This window comes from Caloenas nicobarica, chromosome 18 (assembly GCF_036013445.1).
Source record: "Caloenas nicobarica isolate bCalNic1 chromosome 18, bCalNic1.hap1, whole genome shotgun sequence".
Classification (NCBI taxonomy): Eukaryota; Metazoa; Chordata; class Aves; order Columbiformes; family Columbidae; genus Caloenas; species Caloenas nicobarica.
Window position 1 is genome coordinate 3633947 of NC_088262.1, and position 22654 is coordinate 3656600.

Sequence of the window (22654 nt, forward strand, 5' to 3'; positions counted from 1 at the left end):
AAGTCAGTCTATTATTATGCCTTATTAGCAACTAGGAGTTACTGTAGATGGGCAAAGTCTCTGATCTGCAAATATGTGTGATGCAGAAAGGGAAAATTCCTCTGCCCATGAGAGAAGGTGGTAGTTGAAGCTTTGAAAAGAAGATGAATTGGAAGTCCACAGAAGAAAGCACGATGTCTGATATAGACTGGGAATCTTAGCAGTACTCCAAGAAGGGGAGTGCAAGTGAAAAAGCTGTGATTTGCAAGTGTGCTATTGGCAGATATGAAGAGAAATGAAAGCAAATAATAATTCTGTAGTAGGCTAGCTCTTTGCAACTGTAAGGAAGGGAATTGGTGATGGTGGATCCACTTGTAGAGCCCTTTTAACCCATATCCTTGGCTCCTTGCTACTTTTCTTGAAAGTATCAGCAGTATTTTAGATTTGCCTAACCTGATTATAACAAAGCAGTCCAGGACCAGAGCAGAGGTCTATTCTTGACGTATTCAAAAGAAGAATCTCTCTCTACCAAGGAGTTTTCAGTTTTGTGTCCCCGCTTGAACCTACATTGTATTGGTTTTAATAAGATAAACTTGTAGTTAACAGGCTGGTTTCTCTCTGAGTTTTGACACTGAGTTGTATATGACTAGAACAGATACATCCATAATTGTTGCTTTTCTTCTGAGTCGTGTGGATTATTGCACTCTCTCCACGCTCTGAGCCCCCAAACAGGTCTTTTAATACACTATTTGCATTTGCCTAGACTATAGGAGTAGGACTGCACCTTAAGTTCATCAGTTCCACCAGGATATGCTTTGCTAAGACTAGAGAGAAGCTGAATGATAAAACTCTGATGAGATTTGTCCAGTGAGATTTAAAATCAAGGTAATTTGAAATAAAAAGTAACAAACAAATACAAAGCATAATTGTAGCCCTTTAACAAACCGGTATTTCTTTGCTGGAAGCAGGGTATCCCAGCTGCTACAGCAGCAGTTTAGGATATTTTGTGACATCGTTTGGAACAGAAAGCCAAGTTTTTGAGCCTGGTGAGCCAGTCTTCTGCAGTTCACCACTCCTGAGGTGGCAGATTCAAATTATCTGGATTCTGTGCTTTCTGCCTGTACCAGATCTGAAAATACACTTGTATTTTACGCAGCAATCCTCTCTGTCCTGGGATCAGTCGTAGTAACCCGCCCTTCTATCTAAATCTGCTTCCTGCTTCCTATCTAATACGAATGCAGCTTTCATTACTAAGATCTTTTCATACCGGATTTAGTTTCCTCCTCCTGCTTCTGTACCAGTGTTTACCTAATGACCCCTCCTTTACATCTGCCTTGTGTTATCCATGACCCTCCCCCAAACACATTTATAATATTTCCAAATAAATTTCGTTTAGTGATTTTAGCAAGACAGATGCTTCAATCCCAAACGTTTTTGAAGCTACTAACATTCTACTTGCCTTGCATCACAGAATTTACCTACATTTTTCTGCATGTAATTGTAAGTGTTGGTGCTCATCTGCTCCTATGCTAGCTTCATATATGCTAATATAGTTAATTTGTAAAACAGCGAACCTAAAACGTGTATTTTCACTATGCATATTCTTACAACTCGAACATTCAAGTGCAAACTAACTTATCTCATTGTGTTTGCTATATTCCATAACCATTAGAGTTTGAGACTTGGTTCTGCCTTTGAAGAGCTTGAATATCCGCTGATATTCACTATGGTAAATTGAATGTTACAAGAAAGGTATAATACAGTTAGCATAACTCTCTACATAACTATGAAGGCATAGTTACATAAATTGAACTAAAATTATTTACACTATTAAACTGCTGAGTGTATTATTTCTGAAAATTAAATAATTTGTAGGTTGGGACCTGAGTGGCATCCAAAGGAGTTTAAGAAAAGAGGCTGAGTGACTTCTGTGGAATGGATATAGTTTCTTTCTGTGTCTGCTTTGTTTCTTTATAGTGCCCTCTCTATTTCTGGGTGTATAAAAATATTTACTAGATAATGCTGCTTTGCAGAGACTGTTCAGAAAGATTAATACTGTGCATTCAGTCTCTGTTTAACTAGGAAAAATGGCATTAAAGCAAGTATTTCTAAAATATAATATTTTATCAGCAAAGTTATTTCTAATAGAGCTAATATTTGTTTTCTTTGTGCTACTACTCTGTAGTACCAATCAGGGATGCCAGCTTGGGCAGTATTCCATATGGAGAAGTGGAAGATGGTAGTGAGACTGCTTTTCTCTGCTCTGTGAAAGAAGGATCTTGGCCAATTCACTTCAGGCTTTTCAGAAAAGCTGATCGTGAAGTTCTTCTATTTGAACAAATTGAAAATGCAGACAGAGTCATGTGGCACAAGAAAGCAATGAAGCAGCAGGACACGGGGACATATTTCTGCGTGGCTTCTAATCGGGCTAACGTGGATGTGAAAAGCCATCCAATAACCATCAGTGGTAAGCTTATTTTTATGGTAAGATGCATACTATGTCATCATGACAGGCGAGGTCATGTTATCTGGGATGTTACTAACTCCCTTACTTGTTTTTGTACCATCATTGTCGAAAATTAAACAGAGAGATCCATTTATGAACAGAGATTGTCTAGCTTACATTCAACAATTTAAGGGATGCTCAAATGCCAACGGAGCCAGATGCAAACCAAAAGCAACTCGTACTGAGTTTTCAGTCATTAGTGAACTTTGCATGCAAGTCTCCTTAAAGTTCTTCTCCAGTGTGTTAGAAGGTCAATTTAAAATAAAATCAGGAACTGCAGAAATTGGTAATGATAACCTGTCACTGTACATACTCTCTTAAACATGTCTTTCTTATTTCCAGTCATCTTAGCGACTTGGAAGAAAGGAGTCATTGCTGCGTTTGCCCTCATACTTATCGTAGGAGCAGTAACTCTCGCTTTATGGTGGTTTTTGCGCAAGAAGAAAAAGGGTAATGAGTGGTTCCCTTCTATTTCTGTGGTGACCAATGTATTACAGCTGAAAATTTGCATTTGTTTCAGGAGCAAAGACTTGTGGGGGTGAGGCTTCAGGAGATGACTAAGTATGATTTGAAAAACCTAAAAGTCTACTTTAAAATTTTGGATGGCCCAAATTAAGTTGCAAGTGTGCTGAAGCTTTCCAAGCATATTGGGCAGAATGTAAGGATCTAACTAATGGTGCTGGGAAGGCACTAGTGAAGCAAAGATGGTTGGAAATAGGCCAGAATTGCACTGTTCTGATGCAGTCCTAGGTCTGGAATTCAGGCCTGTGCAATATAGAGGCCAACAGGGCCTGAGGAGGTTTTTTATCCCTTATATAGCTATAACAATTTGATTTGGGGTCCCAACTCAGGCATTTAAGATTATTATGTTGTGGGTGTGATTTTTTTTCTCCCCACGCCATAATACAATTTCACTTAGGAATTTGTCTTTTATCATTAAAGCATCGTTTCAGATCTTGTTCTTTCAGAAAATAAATAGATCTGGTTAATCAGAAATCCTGTGATATGCAGTACGCTGCAAAATATTGAAGTATCTGGATGTCCCAGACTGCTTAAATTGGCTGGGCTGAAGTCTGGGGTTTTGAATCTGAGGTTCTTTGTGAAAGAGACATTTAAGGGACCTGGGTGATAAATAGGATGTAAGACACTAGGTAATTAATTTTATGATAGCCAAGAGAAATGATTCTGACTTAAGCAGATAATCACTGTATTTTTGTTTTGATATTTACTTTTAAATTATTTTACTCATACAATCTATTAATAGATGCTTTTTATTTTTCTTTGTCAAGCTAAAGGACCATCCATGGAGATGTCTGGGTAAGATAACTTGCTTTATGGTAATGGTGAAGTATTTCTGTTATAAGGGCTGGAGGCCTTCCACCGTATGAATATAGTTTATTACGGCACACACCTGCAGACAATAGATGATCATGCTTCATGTACCACCTGCTAACACAACAACAACAGGATGAGGAAATACTCTAAAAATAGAAAAAAAAAGGCCAGCTAAGAGAAATAGAAGAATATCAGGCCTATATGTGAATGCATTTAGATATGGAATTAAAAATACAGAGGCCTTAAAGAACAGGAATGCAAGAGGGAACATTTTTGACCTTAAAGTTTGCTTATGATTCTCTTAAAGGCAAAGTTTTCATTAGCTTCAATAGGTAAGAATGTGTGATAGTCAGCACAGACAGTGACGGATCTTTGCATATCATCATGTTGTTGTTTTTGACTGATTTGGGATAATAACATCAACTTTTATTGGTTTGCTTTTCAGTTCTGCCTTGGCTACAAACTTGACAAGTGAAAAACTGACAAGACAGCCCAATGATGGAGACTACTATTCAGGTAGGATATTTTTTCTGTAAGACTATTAGTGAGTTGGCTTAATTAAATATTTATTTAAAGTTTTGGATTTACATGGTTGTTGTTTGGATAGGACTTGGTGTTTTGGGAATACAGAGGAACACCAATAACATTCTCCCAAGTGTCTCTATCAGTTTTTTATAAGCATGTCTTATACAAAGATCGGTTTGTAAGTCTGCTCAGACACTTCTACCAGGCAATCACTGAACAATATTACAGATTGAGAAATCATGGTAAAAGAAAATTACTTTCTGGTTTTGACACAGCTGCAAGAAAATTATTTCAAAGAGGAAATTCGAATTGTGACACATGGTCCTGTGATCCAGCCACAGTACAGCGATGTTAACTTGCCGTGACAGGGCGCCTTTCATGCCAGGACCTCAGAGCACGTAACAAAGACAGGTGGACAAGTTGTTTAGAGCACTTGATATAAACAAAGTTACCCCTTGGGTGTTTTTTAACTGATCACTTTAAAAGCCATGTTCTTCCCACCTGTGTTATATGACTGTCATAGATGTGAATCTAGAAGTAGAATTCATAAATGAATATAATTCATAAATGAATAGAATGACAATAGGATTTGTAGCTCTGTAACTCATTTATTTAATTTGCTATAATAAATACTTTTTCAGCTCAACTTTTGCTTTAATATTTTAGGGTCAGGTTACATTGAAGATAATGAAAATCACGTGAAATCGGCAGATGAGAGTAAAGGTAATTTCATACTTGAACAGTAGATTTTAAAATTATTTTATGGTTGAAAGTTGTGATGTTTTCTAATCAGGATTTGATAAATCTAGTCCTTTCCTTTTTCTCTTTGATAGTGGGGAAGACTTTTTCCTTTGCTGAGTTTAGTTCTTTTTCCTTATGTGCAAAATGACAATGACATAACCCATTTACCAAATGCATTAGGAAGTGTAATTAATTATGCTGGATTCCGGGCCGTCTAATGAAGTATGGTATAAAAATACAACTCACACTCAAAATTTTGAGTCCTAAACAACAAATATTCAGAACTTTTTCAAAAAAATATTTTCTACAGACTTCTGCTTCTCTTATTTCTCTGTCCTTTCTTCATTTCTACAGATCTTGAAGTATGTAAGCATTAAACATAAAATAATCTGCTATGAAATCTGAATAAAATGACCTGCCAAATACCTTAAGATAACATGTGGGATATATACGTATATATTCATTAAAATATGTCATTGAGTACTGCATCATCTAGCACACTGTGGTGTTTTTAGGATATTTAGTCAAAGAACAGTATTAAAGTATGTGGGTATTGCTATCTGAAAGCACACTTTGTCTCATGCATTTTTGTTTTATATTGATGTGAAAGTATTCTCATGCGTTAAATGTTTTGGTCAGCTTTTTTTTTTTTCTTCTCTTGCTCCAAAACTTGGCTGTTCTGATCATTAGGTCTTTCTCTAATTTCTGTTCTAAAAAATGCACAAGGAGTTCTGCAGGATTCCAGTCTGGATGACTGTTGTGGTTCCTTCCAGCTTTTACAGAAATCTAGTAGAAAACCATCTCCACGCTAGGGAAAAGACAGAGCAGAAAGCAACAGCAGTTTCTTGTGTCCGTTGTATCCAGGTAGCCAGCACTTGTCAGCCAGTAGTCTTAGTAAATCAGGTGTCTAATTGTTGTCAGGCTCTATGTGGGCATTGTGGCAGAAAAGCATTTTGAGGAAGAAGTTGAGTTACCATTGTAGATGTTCTGTGGAGAGCTTGAAGGGCAATGTAAAAGTGCCGAAATTGCTTATTGGCAAAGCAGAAATTGAGAGTATGAGAGATGTTGAGGGAGGCTGTGAAAGACTTGGAGAAGGCTTTAAATGTGAGGAAAGTGGAGAATGGGAAGTGTCCTGCCATAGCAGCCATAGAAAAGGAGGAAAAAGTAATGATAGGGAGAGAAATAGAAGAGAGAAGAGCTGGAACAGGAATATGAGAAAATCTCAGATAATTCCCTGCTTTGTTTGTGTTGTGCCACTTTTGAAGGTATTAAGTTGAAAGTAAAAGTTTTAGGCACAATTTGCATGTCCCACAGTTTCAGAAACCTGGCTTGAGTTGCTCTGCTGCCTTTCAGATTGGGATGAGCCTTAGGAATGGGTTGGCCTTACAGCTCTTAGCAGAGTAACTCACATCTGCCATAAGTAGGGCCTGATCCTGCATCTGTCAAATGAGGACTTGTCCATTAATTGCAGTGGCAGCAGGATCAGGCCCACAGCTCAAATGAAGCATGCAGTCCTACAAAGAAACGTCTTCTTGATATTTTTGGGGCAGGACCTGACCTTGAGAGTGAGGAGGTGGAGTACACTGAAGTTGAACTGTCAACGCTTGATCCTCACAGAGGTAATAAACTGTCTGGCCTCTATGGTTATGTTTTGGGGGCATGTTGCTACTCCCTGACGCTGGTCTGATATTGGCACTTGTCGAAGTAAGAGCAGATTGTGTTTTGTGAGCGTGACAGCTTCATGCCAGTAGCGCTCCTTAATCTAGATGATGCTGTGACAACAATGCTGTTGTTCATTGCAGCCCTTCTTCAAAACAAAGACAAAGGATATCACACTCACCTTTTTCTGGGCATGCATATCTCATCCAGTAGGCTGCACGCAGAGTCTGATTCCCTCTGCCTTTTGAGGAACTCTGGATTTCTTTGATCTCTCAGGACTAACTTCAGATTAATTTATCTTCCCAATCCTTTGTTCCTCCTGCCACTGTTGTCACTGTCAATTCTAATGTTCATCTCAGGAGCAGGAGAATCATATTTTGTGTATTGTGAAAGATTGCTGCAATAAGTACTGCAGTGTCCAGGCTAGAACAAGTGGCCTTTTTGTCACTTGTGGGAATCAGGAATAATTGAATGCTACCTCAGAACAAGTTTACATAATTGTAGAAGGATATACATCTTGTCTTTGACAGTAAAGAACTACTTACATTTAAAAACACTGGTTTCACCCTGTTTTTCCAGCCCTGTGTGCAGTAGCTGGTAGTTTCTGAAATACTTTTTGACACAGGATAATGGTGAATAGACTAGTTCATCAAACACTTTATCTGTACTATGCTTCTCTCTGAGGAGCAAAGAACAGAGTTCATTACAGTGTTACTGATAGTGAGTTGTAAACTTGCTAGAACCAAAATTTCACTGCTTTATTTTGAAACTTAAATATGGGAATAACTTGATACATACTTTTTGAAGTTGGGGTGAAGAGGCCAGACAAATGTAAGGTAGAGCTGGGGCTACACAGTCCAGCTCTTATTTGAGGTAGTCATAGCGGAATGTTAATTTGATATTTAAAGAGGTGGTAATTCCAGAGAAAGATTAAATTGAATACTTATGGAGATTATATGCTTGACAAAAATACAGTGCTAATCTTTTCTAAAGTTTAGTTGTGCAAAAAGATGGCAAAATGATTTAGACCATTTATTGTTAATCCAAGCAAAACCAAAGGTCAGTGCTAAAGTAAGATCAGGAAATATCCCTGAAGTGAGAAGCGAGAAACGGCTAATCACAGCTGAGTAAGAACATGCTCTTTTATAGCTGGTTAGTTATCTGCAGGATAGCAATATTAGCAAGTTAGAGGGAACAAAATGTCAAATCATCTAAGTAATTCCTCCTTGCACATTTTTTTCAGTGCTGAGATGGCTTTTGGAAGATCGACAAAGAAAATAACATGCGCACTGGCATTATATTGCAATTTAATGAAATTAGTTTGGAGGGGAAAAAAAAAGGCAAGCTAAGGAAATGCCTCCCACCAAGTCTTTCCAGAGAGTTAACAGGAGCAGATTCAGGACCGTAATTTGTTAAAAATAAGTGTTCCAAATGAAATGAGCTACCTCTCATTAAAATTCTGAGAAGATTACTTCTTACTTCACTGGCAATTTAATTGATCATTTAAGCAAGAGTCCATAAGCATATGAAATGCCCTTCAAGATCTTCAGACTATTTTGCAAAGAAAGTTCATGCCAAAACTGCAAGTTTGAAGGCTGTGATTAGGCACTCAGTGAAGTGTAACTCCTACTGTCAGTGAAATTAATAGCAGTTTTACAACTCAGTTCTGATGTGTTAGCTCCCAATATTTAAACGATGCTTAACAGAATTAAAAACAATGAAATTAGCTTTGGGAAATTTGAATGTGGTGCCAGAGACACTTACGTTCTTCATAGAAATGCAGAACAGTAACAGTCCTGATTCTGAGTCTGGCCATAGACTAATACATTGGAATTCTTTAAATGTTTTGTTATAATTAAAGTACAGGACTCTATATCCAGAAATGTGAATTTTCTTTCCATGTTCTTGCAGAGGGAGAACAACCATGTTCTATTTTTTTAAAAAACTCTTAACTAGAAAAATCTAACTTTGTGACTTATTGAAGATCCACAGAAATTTGAGGTGATATTGGTAGGATTCTGAGGTTTTCTAGGAGACTCAGTTTAACTGAAATTAATTAACCTTTCTGAAACACTTTGAGATCCTTCAACAGCCTTTATACTAAATGAAGAAAGTGGTTTTAAATGCACAGAGTTCTGGAGCATTTTGCTTTATTGCGTTTACCCAGGGATTCTTAATCTCCAACCATACAAGAAATGAAGGAAATTGTTCTAATCTCCTATGAACCAGAGCTGTGTTTACACTGTAGAGAAACTGAGTTCTTGCTCTTTTCAGGCTTTTGGACAAGGGCCTGCCCTTCCCCTCCTGGGGTAAGTGCCTGTGGTTTGGCATCCAAACTCTATGGATAGGTTTTCACAGGTACCAGACAGCAAAAAAGGGAGAGCTTTTTGCTTTCCATCTCATACAAGAGCAGAGGTTTACAGGGGCTTGTTCCTGAACCCAAGGGACTGAAAAATGAGTGTCTAAGACAAACTGCATTTGTATCTCAGCTGTGTCCTTGAAGGCACAAATCTTCCCTGTCTGCTTTTTTCTCCTTCTGTCTTTCCACAAGTCTTCTTCGCTTTCCTTCCAGCTCTGTTCACCTGATCTCAGCGCACTGATGGACGAGTCTGCCACGCTGAGGAACTGAGAGGAGACCTTTCCCGCATAGCACCTAAATAGAAGCTGTGCAGTGTGAAATCTGCAAATATTCCTCTGAGACATTTCACAAAGAACAGCAACTTAGGTTATTTTTGTGCCCATAAGATTTAATCAGGCTGGCTGCCAAAAGGGGGTGTACTTAGTCTTGATAGATCTCAGGTCTAGGATCCCTAAATCCTTAGAACAAATTGAAGCTGTTCAAAGTGATCCAGAGAAACTCTTCTCTCGTGGTAGATGTCTCTGTAAAATTAAAACAATATCAATTTGAGAAGATTATTAGAATGTTAAAGTCAAATTTAGAAAGGGAAGTCTATTTGCATCATTATTTTTATACAGAGGGAGAGATACCTCTCTCTCAGAACCTTGCAGTCTGGGTTTAGGGGAGGGGGTATACTTGCTTTTTCGTAGAGACTTCACAGGCTCATTGCTGCTTATGTAACTACTTCCTCTGAAAGTGAAACAGTGTGTTCTGTTTAAGGAGTTTTCATAAGGCAAACAAAAAATTAAAAAAAATAAAATAAAATAAATTGATTCTCTGCCAATACATTTTCCAGCTCCTGTACAGAAGGGGACTGAAACAGTTTATAGTGAAATCAGAAAAGCTAATAATGGTAAGTAAGCTAGTGAAAAATTAAACACATAAAGGAAGCATTTGTGTAGAGATTAGGGACAAATTTGTGACTCAATAGTTTAGAAGATAAATGCCATAAAAAAAAGAGATTTGAGTCACATAGGAACATACTGAAGGGCAGCTACGAAATCACAGGTGTTGATAAATTGTATAACACCTTCATGGTTTCTCATAAACCAATGATATTTAATGCAGTGAGATTAATATTTGTAGTATCTACTTCATCAGGCCATTTGTATTGTATCTGCTGAGTAGCTGGGCCGTACATCTGGATCTGAATCTGGAGCAGAACACGCCCTGTTAGGGATGAGGATGCTGTGTTGTGTTATCTCAAACTGCTAATGAGCAACACTTCTCTTAGTTGAGCATGTTTGCCATGTGTTATAAAATATTACACTAGTTTGTGATACAGCTCCAGCAAATATCTGTAAAGCTTCCAACAACAAACTCTAAAAGCCTTTAAAGCAATATGATCACTGCAGTAGGGTGGGCTGTTTGTTTTACGCACCATCTCAGACTGTATGTGCCAGCCACTCTAGCCTTCTACCTCCTGTTACAGACTTTTGTACAAAGGCATTAGCAGTTTACTGGCAATTGCTGTTTATAAATGTTCTGGTAGTAATGAGTTCAGAAACAGTAAGTTAAAAGCTTTGATTCACAGTTTGCCCAGGACTAATTCAGAAAGGATTTTCTTTCTTCTCCTTGTGTTAGGAAGTGTAGATTTGTAAATATTAGGGCTGTAAACTGTTCAGATTCGTCCCCATCCGTGTTGCCATGTGGCTTTGTTTTGTGCCATTTAAAATTTTTTATCATTGTGTTTCAATTTGCTATTTTTCTGTTTTATAAGGGATTTCCCACCTGTTCTGACACAGTATTCTGTTTCTAGGGAATCTTTCATGTGAAGGTCTCCAAGTACTTTAGAAAACATTACTTAATTTTCTCTTGTGAGGACTTATAAGGCCATTTTAATCTCCATTTTACAGCTGAATAAATAGAGAGATTAGGTCATTTGTTTAAGGCAATGTGTTTAAAGAGTGACAACACTGGGAACAGAATTTCAGAATCCTGACTCCTGGCTTGGTGCTGAGCCCGTATGTCGTATTCATTTTTCACAACCTTGCAGTGAAAAGCAGAATATCCTTCACACGAAAGAACAGGCATTTCATGCAGGATCACCTGGCAGCAACGTGAGAAAACAAAACAAACCAGCTAATTTCAGGGCTGAACCTGAAGACCACTAACGTTCTGAAACGTTTTACAGTGACTGCAAACAGGACCTGTAACGAGCTGCAGAAGCTGATTGTATAAGCCCTCACTTGCTTTCTGCCAGGGTGTGAAGCTGATTATTACACCTTTCGCCATTCCTATTTTAGACATAACGGAAAGTGTTATACACTAGAAGGATGTTTTGTGAGTTGTAGTGTAAACTCAGGGTTGGTACAGCAGAGCTATAATTCAAAGCACTTGCCATAAAATGGGAACTGCAATAAAATGAGATACGATTGAAAGACTGAGCTGAATTAGCCAGATGATATGCAAACGCCCCTTAATCTTGCAGTCCACCTGCTCTTTTATGCATAACATTCTAGAGTTTCAGTTATTCTTGGAAACATAGTAACAGTTTATTGTTTTAATCACTCTGTTTTTCCTGACTGATACACAGGAAAAGTGTTTCAAATAGATAAGCAGTGCATCACATAGCTGTGCCATTGCTTTGGATAGGGTTGCAGTCAGTTTAAATGTAACATTTACTTTGATTTTTGATAGGCTGTGTGACTGCAAGGTGGCGAAGTATAAATACAGTGGAGGATCCCTAGAAAACAGATCTGTCTTCTTAAGTACTTTAATATATATTAATATAAGTATATTAAAGACCAATTATGAAAGATGTTGAACATTACTAGTTGGTGCAGAAGTTGATTTACCATTATGATTTTCACTACATTTGAATATTCTTTGAGATTTTTGAGCAAATGCCCAAGAGTACAATCTACTTCAGGAAGTTAATGGTTCGGAAAAATGTGTCCTCTTGGCAAATTACATTAAGTTGGGAATCGGTGTCAGCTCGACAATTTGACAGATTTAACATCTAAGACCTATGTAACATTTTATTATTATTTGTTTGTAGGTTACGGTTGTGTTTTGGGTTTGTTTAATTAGAATTAATTGAGTGCTTCATAAGCAATTTTGTCTTTTCAAGGAATTGTCTGCTCATTCCAGAAATTGTGTCTCCTAGAGAGGAAGCTGAAGAGCTGTCAGTTATGTTCGATGCAATTCCTTGTGACTGAGCTAAAATATTTTGCCTCCTTGTTTTTCTCCTGGCTGTCACTGCTGTTCCCAGGAAGGCAGATGCCATGTCAGTAACCAACCTCTCTTGTATTTTGAATTCTACAGCTATTGCTCGTCCTTATCCCACATCATGAATCCATAGTGCAGATTCTTGCCAAGGCCCAGGTCTTTGGCAGTATGCTGAGGACCTGCCATTATTCCTTTTCTTTTTATTTTCCTGGTATTGGCTATGTTATCTCCTGTTACTGTCATTTTAGTGTCTCCATCACACTGTGGTAAGAATTCCCACCCTATCTGCTGTGCTGTTTTCCTTATTCCAAGTACCAGGCCTAAAGAGGTGTTTACATTAAAGATAGACAGAAACAAACTGTCAAATGCACATTTCAAAACCCAGAAGACCTGCATGTGGTTAACTATAGTTAACCCGTTAACAGTAGGAAAAGCAGGTCATTTGTGAAATTCAAGTCTAGTCAGGTATATTTTGATTGAAAGTCAGATAATAGCACTGTAGATAGAGAATGTCAGTAGCTTTAGTTGGATGCTAGATTTCTTCTGATATAACAGGAGGCTCAAGGATGGTGCTGATCACTCGCATTGTCTCTGGAAGCAACTCAAAGAGATGAAGTTGTCATTGCATTGTTACTGAAAGGTTAGTTGAATTCTGAGAAAGATTTGGTGTTTAGGAAGTTCACCCAAGTATTGATTTAAAACCTTTTGTAGATCAATAGGTAGTATAGTCTAGTCTAGCATATTGGGGAATGGTCACAACTAGTACCAGTCAGGTCAATAACACCTTTGTCTAAAAGTCCTTCACGCTTATCAAGATGAACTCATTTCCTTAAAATACCGCTTTCTCTGGTTGTTCTATGAAAAGGTCAAAGTATATTGAGAGTCAGGAATATCCAGCCCAGTCCCAGAGCTGTTGCTTTTTGTTCAGAAAGAACTGAGACAGTTCAAGACTTAAGCAAAACAGGCAATTGTCTAAATCAACAGGCTGCCAAGAACGAGAAACTGACTGTGGCTCCGCTGCCCCCTTTGCCTGCGCTGGAGTCCCCAGAGGCCGGGCTGGTGGCTGCTGCTCTTCCCGAGGCGGGGGTCAGGGTGTGTCCCACACTGAGTTCAGCCGGGTGGATGGAGGCTCTTTCAGACGGATTATTTACTTTTATCACCGCTTTCATCCTCCCGAGAGGCAGCAGGGGTGGGAAGTCCAAGCATCTCCATACTGGTTCTTTATCTCAGCTCCAGCCCTTCTCTCACCATTGCTCCCAGTTCTTGAGGTAGCACCGTTCTGTTTGTATTGCTGAGAAGACCAGAGACAACTCCAGTTCACAGAATTCCTTACAGTTTTCAGGGCATTTCTTGTGGAAGACAATGTTTCAGTAGATTCTTGCTCCTTCAGTGAACTCCACCTTCGCTCTGTGTCAGATCCAAAGCTCACAAAGCCAGCGACAGGCTTTGCACTGGTCTGGATGTGCACTGAATTGAACTCAGAGTGGCTTATTGCAAGATAACTACTCTTCAGTTGTTATCAGGAAAATGGAAAGTGAGTGAACAAAATGCAAAGCCAGCCTTTATGCTGCTAAGTCTGGTGAGACAGGAAATTCTATGAATCCTATTGCAACCAACAATGTGCTATGGAAAAATAAATATATCCCAGTGGAAAGAGGCATGAGAAATCCCCATTGCATTCAGTGGTTTGGAACAAACTATCAGAAATCAGTTCTAGCAATCAGGAAATCTGCTCAAATACTTTCCTGCTACTGAACCTTGGCTTAACACCGCTATACTTAGCCAGAATTTCTCACCAAATGCCTTTTCTGGTATGGAGAAAACTTGCAAAGTCTGAGGGTTCAATATGTTGTTCAGACTTGGGCCTTATGAGCACGTGCTAGTTGAATGCAGCCTGAAATAATGCAAATAACTTTTCACTTCTCCAAAACAAAAATTCTTCGGATCTTTAGGTTTCAAGACATGTTCTAGACCAAAGGCTGGATCTGTGAGACATTGATTCCAGAGCCAAATGCTTATAATAGCTTCAGCCAAAAGTTAGACAAAGCCAGATGTTTGCAGTAAGACACAAATATGCAGGGAGCTTCTGACCTTGCTTGAACCTAAAATGCAGAGCTGAATTGCGTGCATGCCCTGTGTAAGATCGGTTCCCAAACTGCCTGCCAAGATTCTCTGTTAGAAGCTACTGCTGCAATAACAGGCTCGGCAGAAGGTTGTATGTGTCTGCCGTTCAGCATCTTCAGTCCACAATCCAGCATCTTAGCTTTAACCAGTGTTGGAGATGGGCTTGACATGGGTTGTGAATTGTGACTATTTAGGAATATAATCTCTTCACCATAACCTCTAGCAATGAGAAAGGGCAGAGCAGGTGGGGACGACAGTGTCTTAAATTCCTGCCATTAATGAGTTCCTTTGTAAAAATGTGTCCTTTGAATTTTAAAGCCCAACAACTAAAAGCAATACCAAGTGTTTAAATCCATCAGAAATCCATAAAAACACCTTCCTTTATTAGACTTGGGAATCTTTTAGAAATCACCAGCACCAGAGCTCTGATTCCTTTCACGAAATATCCAGCTTCTTGTTTGCCCTGCTATGGAAGCTTGGCCAGTTCTTCTGTATGTGACTAGAATCCAGGATATCTCGTTTCCCTGTTTTGTTATTAAGGGAAAGCCAAGTGTCATTTGAAGATCTCTCTCTTCTCTTCCATCACAGTAAAATCAGGGTGTTTCAAGTAAAAAAACTCCACATTTTTAACAGGAATGAAATAAAAAGGTTGTGAAAAGAATGATGTAGCAAAGAATCGACAAAAGCACTGTATCATTGTGCTTTCATTAGAGGCTACATGCTGGCTCACCTGATTGGTATCTTTTAGAAATCATTTGGCCTTCCAGCGGCACGTTCAAAGGACACAGATGGTGACATTTTCCTGGCAGAGATATGATACTTAGCTAGAAAGCCACACGATTTTGAAGCTGGGTGACAGTTAACAAGGAGGCGGGATATCTGTTCTTGTGACCTAGTACCTTTGGGGTAGCAAACATCCCGTTGTTTGAAGTTTGGAATTTATACAAAATTTCTCATTTCCTTCTTCCTGTGAGCACAATACATTGTGACAGAGGACTAAACTACAGCTCATTAATACCTCACTTCGTAAACCTTACATATAGTTTTGTCTACCTAAAGTCAAGCTTTGATGTAGCACTGGGTCAGCAGTGTTTTTGTTCACTTCTGTCAGCTTTCAGGACACAAAAACCTTTTACATGTTTCCCACGTAAGTTTTAAATTTGTTACTTAGCAAACTGACTAGACATATAGGGATCCATCTTGCCAAACACTGAGATCAGTTTTATACTGAAATTAAGTTTATGCACTGGCATAAGGAGCGCTTTTAACAAGAACTGAAGTCCTGTTCTAAAAGAGGAGTTACTTTCCCCATGTCTCTAAATTGTCTTACTTTCAGAGGGCAAAGAAATATTTGTTTCATTATTTGAAGGTATTCTCTGAAACTGAAGGTATTCTCTGAAACTTCCACTTAAAAAAACGAGGGGGTGTGTCTAAGATCTAATCTTAAAGTTCACTGATCCTAAATAGAAAGAGCCTGCTGGCTCTCAGACTTTCATTTGGAACAAGCATCTTTTTATTAATAAAATTTCAGATGTCCTTGCAGGATCTTATTTGGCTCTGAAAGGTGTATCCTATACTGGATTCCTGCAGTATGGTATTTTCCTGGCAAGGGTTGGAAGAGGAAACATAATGCTCATGAGAACTTACGTCTGAAAGGAAGACTCTTTCTTTGTCCAGTAACAGTTTGTGCTTTCAGTAGAGACTTCTGCTCTAGACCAGAACCAGGAAAGCTGTTGAGCATGTACTGTTCCACATGGTCTTTGAAACGTCTGGTCCCACCCATGTACTTGAGTTAAGCTGGTGCTTGGATACTTCTTAGGCCCAGAGCTTGAACCTTAGCTGTAGGTACCATTTTTACATCATTGCGAGGTGAACAAAAAAAGTTAGATTAAACATAAAAGTCTATTTTCTGGAACACAGAACTGATCACTCTGCAATGTGTCATTTCGTAATTTGTACACTGTATTTTATTTTGCAGATTCTGTGGAAAACAGGCATTCTGTAAGTATACATTTTATGTAAGCAGCTAAGTATAGGGAAATTGGATCGAGAGTATTGTGTATCTAGTAAGACAGTGTTCAAGTGTTGCTATGTTTTAATTGTTTATTTGTTGTTCAGGACCTTTACGAGACAGCTACTGGGCAATCCCTTCGTATATATTCTTACTGATCAGGCTTTCAGTACGACGTTTATAGAATGGTCAGCTTTGAAGTCCATGCAACTGACTGCTGTTTGGCAGTGCTGGTACAAATACTGATCTTCCAAGCATTTGTGTTGAACACCTGCACAGCTTTGGATATGTACCACAAATCTTCATGCTGACAGAACGGCACAAGGTTGGGGATGGTTGCTGCTTGCTTCAGGTTCCTGGGGGACCTGAAGCACTCAGGATTTGTGTATGACAATCTGTTCAGCTGGTTAATGTGTCACTGGGAACAAAGCTGTTGTTCCAGTTCTGTCTGTAAAATCTCTAGGGTGTTTAGTGCCAGTGGATCTCCTCGAGATGTGCCTGCTCACATGCACACACATACACTGGGTGACCGGAATATCCAGAGAAGTGAGGTCCTTCCTAAGGCATGAAATGAGTTAAACTACGCAGGAATGGCTGATCACCTGGGTTCGGCCAGAAGTCACTTTATTCTGTGACTCTTTCCTTCTGGGATCATTTTCACCCACCGGTATAGTGAGTGGGATGTCTCTAAGGGCTGATGCAGAAAACTGAGATCTTGTAAGAAATTTTAAAGGCGGGCAATTGTTTACCTCAGAGTACGTAGATACGTCACAGTTATGCTGCTCTAACCAAGAGGTGAGGATGGTCCCATCCATAAATGGAGGCCCTCAGCCAAACAATTAGGAGTTCTGTGAAGGTTCTGGAGGTGGTGAACAGCTTTACAGGGCTAAGAAGCTAGTGAAAAAATATGGATTTTTTTTTTCTTTAAAGGGTAGATGTCTTGAATGAGCTGTCACTCTGTTCTCAAGAGGTCTAAAAGGCAGGGAATGTACATTTCAGGAGCATTTCCATGAATGTTAGATTAACTGCCTAATCCAACCTGAAGCCAGGCAGACAGGGTGTTTTTTCTGCCATCCACTTTGTGACTTTGGAACTTGTACTTAAAAAGAAAAAAAAGAGAAAGACTCATAAATAAGAATCACAATAGCACCGTCTACGTCAGCTTATGGCATCCATTTGAGTTTTGAAAGGCTCCATCAGCACTCACATCCCCATGGGATAAAAAATCAGCCCATTGTATTATTTACAGACAGTGGCAGTGCACTGAAGGTCACAGATTGTGTTACAATAAACAGACATATATTAACAGGCCAGTAGGGTTTATAGTGTCATTGTCTCTCTTAGTTTAAAGGTTTGTTTTTATTCCTTGCTCTCAATTTTCTAAAAATAAATTGAGCTGAACCCTCCTCTGGGTTATAGCAGGCATTCCTTGGAGAGTCACGCAAAGAAAGTTTGTCCAACACAAAAGGAAAAACAGTCAAGAGTGGCTGTGACAGACATCAGGTGTAAGCTCAGGGAGGAATTATTATATTTTTTCTTTTTTTTTTTTTTTTTTTTTTCCACACCCTGCATCATTTATAAGGGACATTGGGTGAAAGACTAAAGTTTTATGAAGAATTTTTTGGTTTATTTTCCTGTGGTCATAACTGAGTAAAAAGTCTCTTTCGAATGCTACAGATATGTGACCTGAAGTTGGCCTGGATAGATAAATTTCGTTATAGATTTTCTATCCTCCTCGTTTGCCTCTCAGCACTTTTCAGGCAATACAGATGAGTACAGAAGAGGCAGGGAGCTACTAAGGTGTTTTCTATCATTATTTTCTTGCAACGTTTTTTTTCTGTAGCTCATTTTCACACAATACTTAACTATGATGTACCTCAGAAGTTTGGTCCAAATCAGGATTTGTTGATCCTACTCGTGAAAAGGAAAATGCTCCTTATAAAGCGATCAAGTGGCTTAAATTTCCTCCCCAGCTGTTCTGCTTCTTTATAGGCAAATGAAGTATTTGGCTCAGAGGTGAAATTGCTTTCGATCTTCTATTCCCTTAATTCGTGACTGAAAAGAGCCCTTCAGGAGCCAGGCTGGTCAGCTGCCATCTCAATCACATGAAATACCAGATGGATTAGTTTGCTATAGGGACCTGTCAAAACACTTGTAGAATTTGAGTCTGTTTAGGAAGTAATAGGTATTGCAGAAGTGTGGGACACAGGGCGCCACAGCAGAGAGAGTGGTGTTTTGCTAAGAGCTTTTTTCTGAGACAGGAGGACATGCAACCTTTTTGTTTCAGTAGTGATGGTGGAGACTCAACATCAGGTCCTGCTGTCCCTTTCACTCTCAAAATTCAAATAACAATGTGGATTCCACTCCTCAGATAAATTCTGTTATCTTATGCAGTTCTGCATTGATCTTCCAGAAGTGACAGGCAAAACAGAGTGTTGCACTGTGGAAAAGAAAGATGAAGCAAATCATTTTAATGAGCGCTAGCCCTCCTCTTGTGCATTTGCCCGGATGTAGTGTCTGTCAGAATAAATATAGCATGGAAATTTGGGAACTTTGCTTCATCTTCACTGAGAGACTCTTGTAAAATTGAGCTCAGGGCTTTAGTAAACGCTGTGTACTGACAATAAGTGTTGTGTTACACAGAGGCATTGAAAGTGTTTGTATTATGTCAAGAAAGGTGGTGCATTAGAAAAACAATCAGTTACAATTTGAATTATTTGAATGTACAATTATTTGAATATACAATTCAAATATACAAAAAGGCCCAATTGCAGTACAGGTTCTGACGGATTTGCAGTCCAGAGTACCTTGAACCTGAATGTCTTGGACTTTTAGGTCATTTAGAAATGAACCCAAAGTTTTGGGTTGGGGGTTGCTTTCCTCTTTTTCTTCTGTTTCAAAAATTTCTATCTTAAATGCCATCCATAGGAAGTATTTGCAAAAGAAATGAATTACTTAGAGAGGAACTGGGAGGAGGTTTCCTTCCTGAAATCAGAGCTGGCGATCTTTCTAGGTTATTTAATGGTCCCAGTTTCTGAAAACATATTGAAGGAAATATCTTAACAATGAGATAGCCGCTTCGCCAAATACTAATTGGTATTGTGTCAAATTTACCTCAGCGGTACATTCTGACTTCATATCTCCTCCTCCCCTGTTACCTCTTAGATGTGTGTGTTTGTTTGTTTGTTTGATTCTGTCCTAGGGGTACACGAACTGGCAGCCTCGGTCGGGACATAGTGTGCTTTTAGCTGCCTATTTGTTCAACCTCAGAATGTACCCTCTGAGACAGAAACCTGTACAATTTACATCGATTTGGAGAAATTTCTGGTGGTTTTTTTCAGCTACTTTCTCATCTTACTCAAGTGACCCCTAAAGTATTTTGTAAATTCTCAGAGATAAAGGAATTTCTTCACATTGCCAGCACAATATAGTCCGCTCGGAAGGGGGACCTGGCACATGTTGAACTGCGTACAGTAACATGGCACAATAGTTTCAGACAGGAAATGAAGATGAAGGATGTGTCCATTTAGAATTGGGGGGGATTTCAGGCAGTCAGGATATGAAAACCAAGGTGATACACTGAAATAAACATTGAATTATAAACCAGGAATTCCTGCCTCTGACTCATGGGGCAAATCCTTTGGGGATAAGTCCACAAAAGGAATTAGGCGCCTCGGTGCTGACAGACGAAACTATTAGGTTAGAGGCCACCATGTACTCTTAGCAGATATTTGTTGGAGGAAGACTTGCTTTGGAAACCGGTGTCAGGAAAGACTTGACAGTTGTGAATCCTCAGTGGACAGACTTATTTCTGTCATATAATGTAAAGACAACGAAGCTTGGGATCTCTTTTTGCCCTTTCCATTGGCTAGCATAGGGGACTCCTCCGCCTGCACACTGCCTTTTGTGGTTCTCCATGCCAGGTTTCTGTGTCCCTACTGTGTACTGAATAGGTAACTGCTCAAAGGAACAGACTTTCATAGAAATACACTGTGTGAAAGTTGAACACTGCCTTGCTCACTGTTGAGATACCCACGTGCTTCTTAGGAAAAGGATTTCACTCTTGTGGGACTGACGATGGAGGCCTAATTGTGGTAACTGGGCACCTACTAGTAAATGTGGGATCTAACTTTCAGATTCATTGAGTACTATTTCCCATAAGAATCCAGCTTTTACCGGTAAGCGCCCAGTTGCAGATGTTGGTGATTAACAGTATTGCAGTCTAGCCTGTGATTGTTAACCTAAATCTCCCACTGTTTTATTTCCTTTTTTATCTGATGAAGATAATACTAATATCTCCCCTAGGAACTGTATTTATTAGCTCATTGTACAGTGCTCTAAGGGATATGTTACTCTATTTAAAGTTTTGTATTGATCAAAAAGGACAGGAGAGGGCAGGAGGACATTTATACTCATACCTTTCTTTTTTCTTTTTTGGTCTTGTTGCCAACAGAGAATACAAGGGCATCCTGATGCTACTTAGAACAGCCACCTCAAAGATCAGCTGGGAGAAGAAAACAAGCCAAGATGGAAGATGTTGCAAATGTTTCAAAAGCTCTGCAGCACTTACTTATGAGTTTGCCAGGCTCTTCTTTTCAAAGTTTATTTCCTCAGGGGGAACAATAGAGATGTTCCTAAAGCATTTAATGGAAAAAATTACAAATAAAAATTCTCATAGGAAAGTGGCTTTAGAAACCACTGACCTAGGTTCCCATCTTTAATTTCTCCTGCTAATGCAATTTTGCCTTTCTAGCGTCCGATTCATCATGTTCTGAGGAAATAAAAGGGGAAGCTACAGCTGAGGGAGTGCATTTCTACAGTGCACTAACTACTGTGATGCTAGTAGGACGTAGAAACATCTAAGCTTGCTTTAACCTAGCTAACTTGGTTAGCAGTACCTGCTGTGGCAGAACCGAGCTCAGCACAGCTTGGCCAGCCGTGTGTGGACTTGGACATGATCTTGCAGCTTGTGCTGAGCTCTCAGTGCTGCAGCAGCTGGACTGCTACCAGTCTTGGAGCCACCTAGTTTATAGCTCATTTGGATACTACACTGTAATGAGGGCCTAACGGAACAGCGAGCTCTGGGCTCTCTAAAAACTTGAATAACTGTTCAGAGATTCAGTACTTTACCAAGTGCTTCTCTAAGTAGAGGCACACATATTCTTTATTTGCTAAATTGCTTTTCCCTTTAAAAGTTCTGATGCTTGTTGGTTAGTTGGGTGTGGTGGCTCTCCAAGGATTGATTGCCCATCACAGTTATTTTGGATGATGCAAAATATAGGTCTTGACTGGGTGGATATACTACACCCAGATCAATGAGTTCACACCTGGAAATCCTGTTATGTGTAATCCCTATTCCTTTGATTTTTAGGAGAGGTCCGTAGTTGTACTTGTGGCCAGTTTGTCCAGTATGGAACTCCATGCCTATCCTTTTTCTCTATAGTATCATAAACCACTAACATGGATCCAGTCTGGGCCTGGATCTAATATTTGTGGCCTATATTAATCTCAGTTGCATTAGTTTAAAAAAGAACACAAAACAAAACAGAAAAAGGACTGTCCCCAACCTCCTAACCAGCTGGTCTTTGACACTACGTTGCTCTCCTTTTCTTACTGCAGATTAAATTACTACAAGATCTGGGCCACAGGTAAGAAGGTTCTCATTTTAATTAGAAAATAGTGAAAGAGAGGACATGGATTTGTATATACATATATAGTTACTGCTTTAAGCATTGCATCAAAGGCGCAAAACCAGCAAGAAATACAAAAGGGTTTTATATCCTCATTCCAAACGTTTTAAGTTTTCAAGCTCCAGTTACTGGCTAATATTTCTAATTTATTGTTCCCTATGCAAATGTTGTGTGTACCAAAAGCCATTCACAAATGACTGACTTCATAGCACTCTTCTGTTGACAAATGTTCATTCTAGCATCCCATGAGTTTCCATACAAATGCATTAGTATACGGAATGTGAAAAGGTATTTTAATAAAGAAAACTCTGAATTGAACTTTGCACTGGATCTTGCATGTTCGTGTTGGTGACCACTTGCAAATGAATGCCTGTAAAATTTTTTATTAGTGATGAACCACACAGATACATTATATAAATTGGACCATATGGAAGATGTAATCTCTGCAACAAGTGATTCCAGGCACTTAATCTGTTGTCATGAACCAGTTTAGCAGCAGGTAAATGAATTCAATT

The 22654-nt window shown here is 39.1% G+C and overlaps 1 protein-coding gene across 6 annotated transcripts in view; it reads left to right on the forward strand.

Moving 5' to 3' along the window:
* The window catches only part of PECAM1 (platelet and endothelial cell adhesion molecule 1), a 28964-nt gene extending 6507 nt beyond the window's left edge, over nt 1–22457 (forward strand). The window contains exons 8-16 of one of the 6 annotated variants that reach the window (XM_065648152.1): nt 2165–2446; nt 2828–2935; nt 3775–3802; nt 4266–4336; nt 5012–5068; nt 6637–6705; nt 9940–9996; nt 16417–16439; nt 20903–22457. In XM_065648152.1, the coding sequence (XP_065504224.1) occupies nt 2165–2446; nt 2828–2935; nt 3775–3802; nt 4266–4336; nt 5012–5068; nt 6637–6705; nt 9940–9996; nt 16417–16439; nt 20903–20932 (725 nt within the window). In that variant the 3' untranslated portion in view covers nt 20933–22457. Of the gene's footprint in view, nt 1–2164; nt 2447–2827; nt 2936–3774; nt 3803–4265; nt 4337–5011; nt 5069–6636; nt 6706–9019; nt 9167–9317; nt 9917–9939; nt 9997–16416; nt 16440–20902 lie in introns of those variants that run through there. The other 5 variants (XM_065648157.1, XM_065648158.1, XM_065648153.1 and 2 more) reach the window with 5 other exon arrangements.
* The last annotated feature ends 197 nt before the right edge of the window (nt 22458–22654 follow it).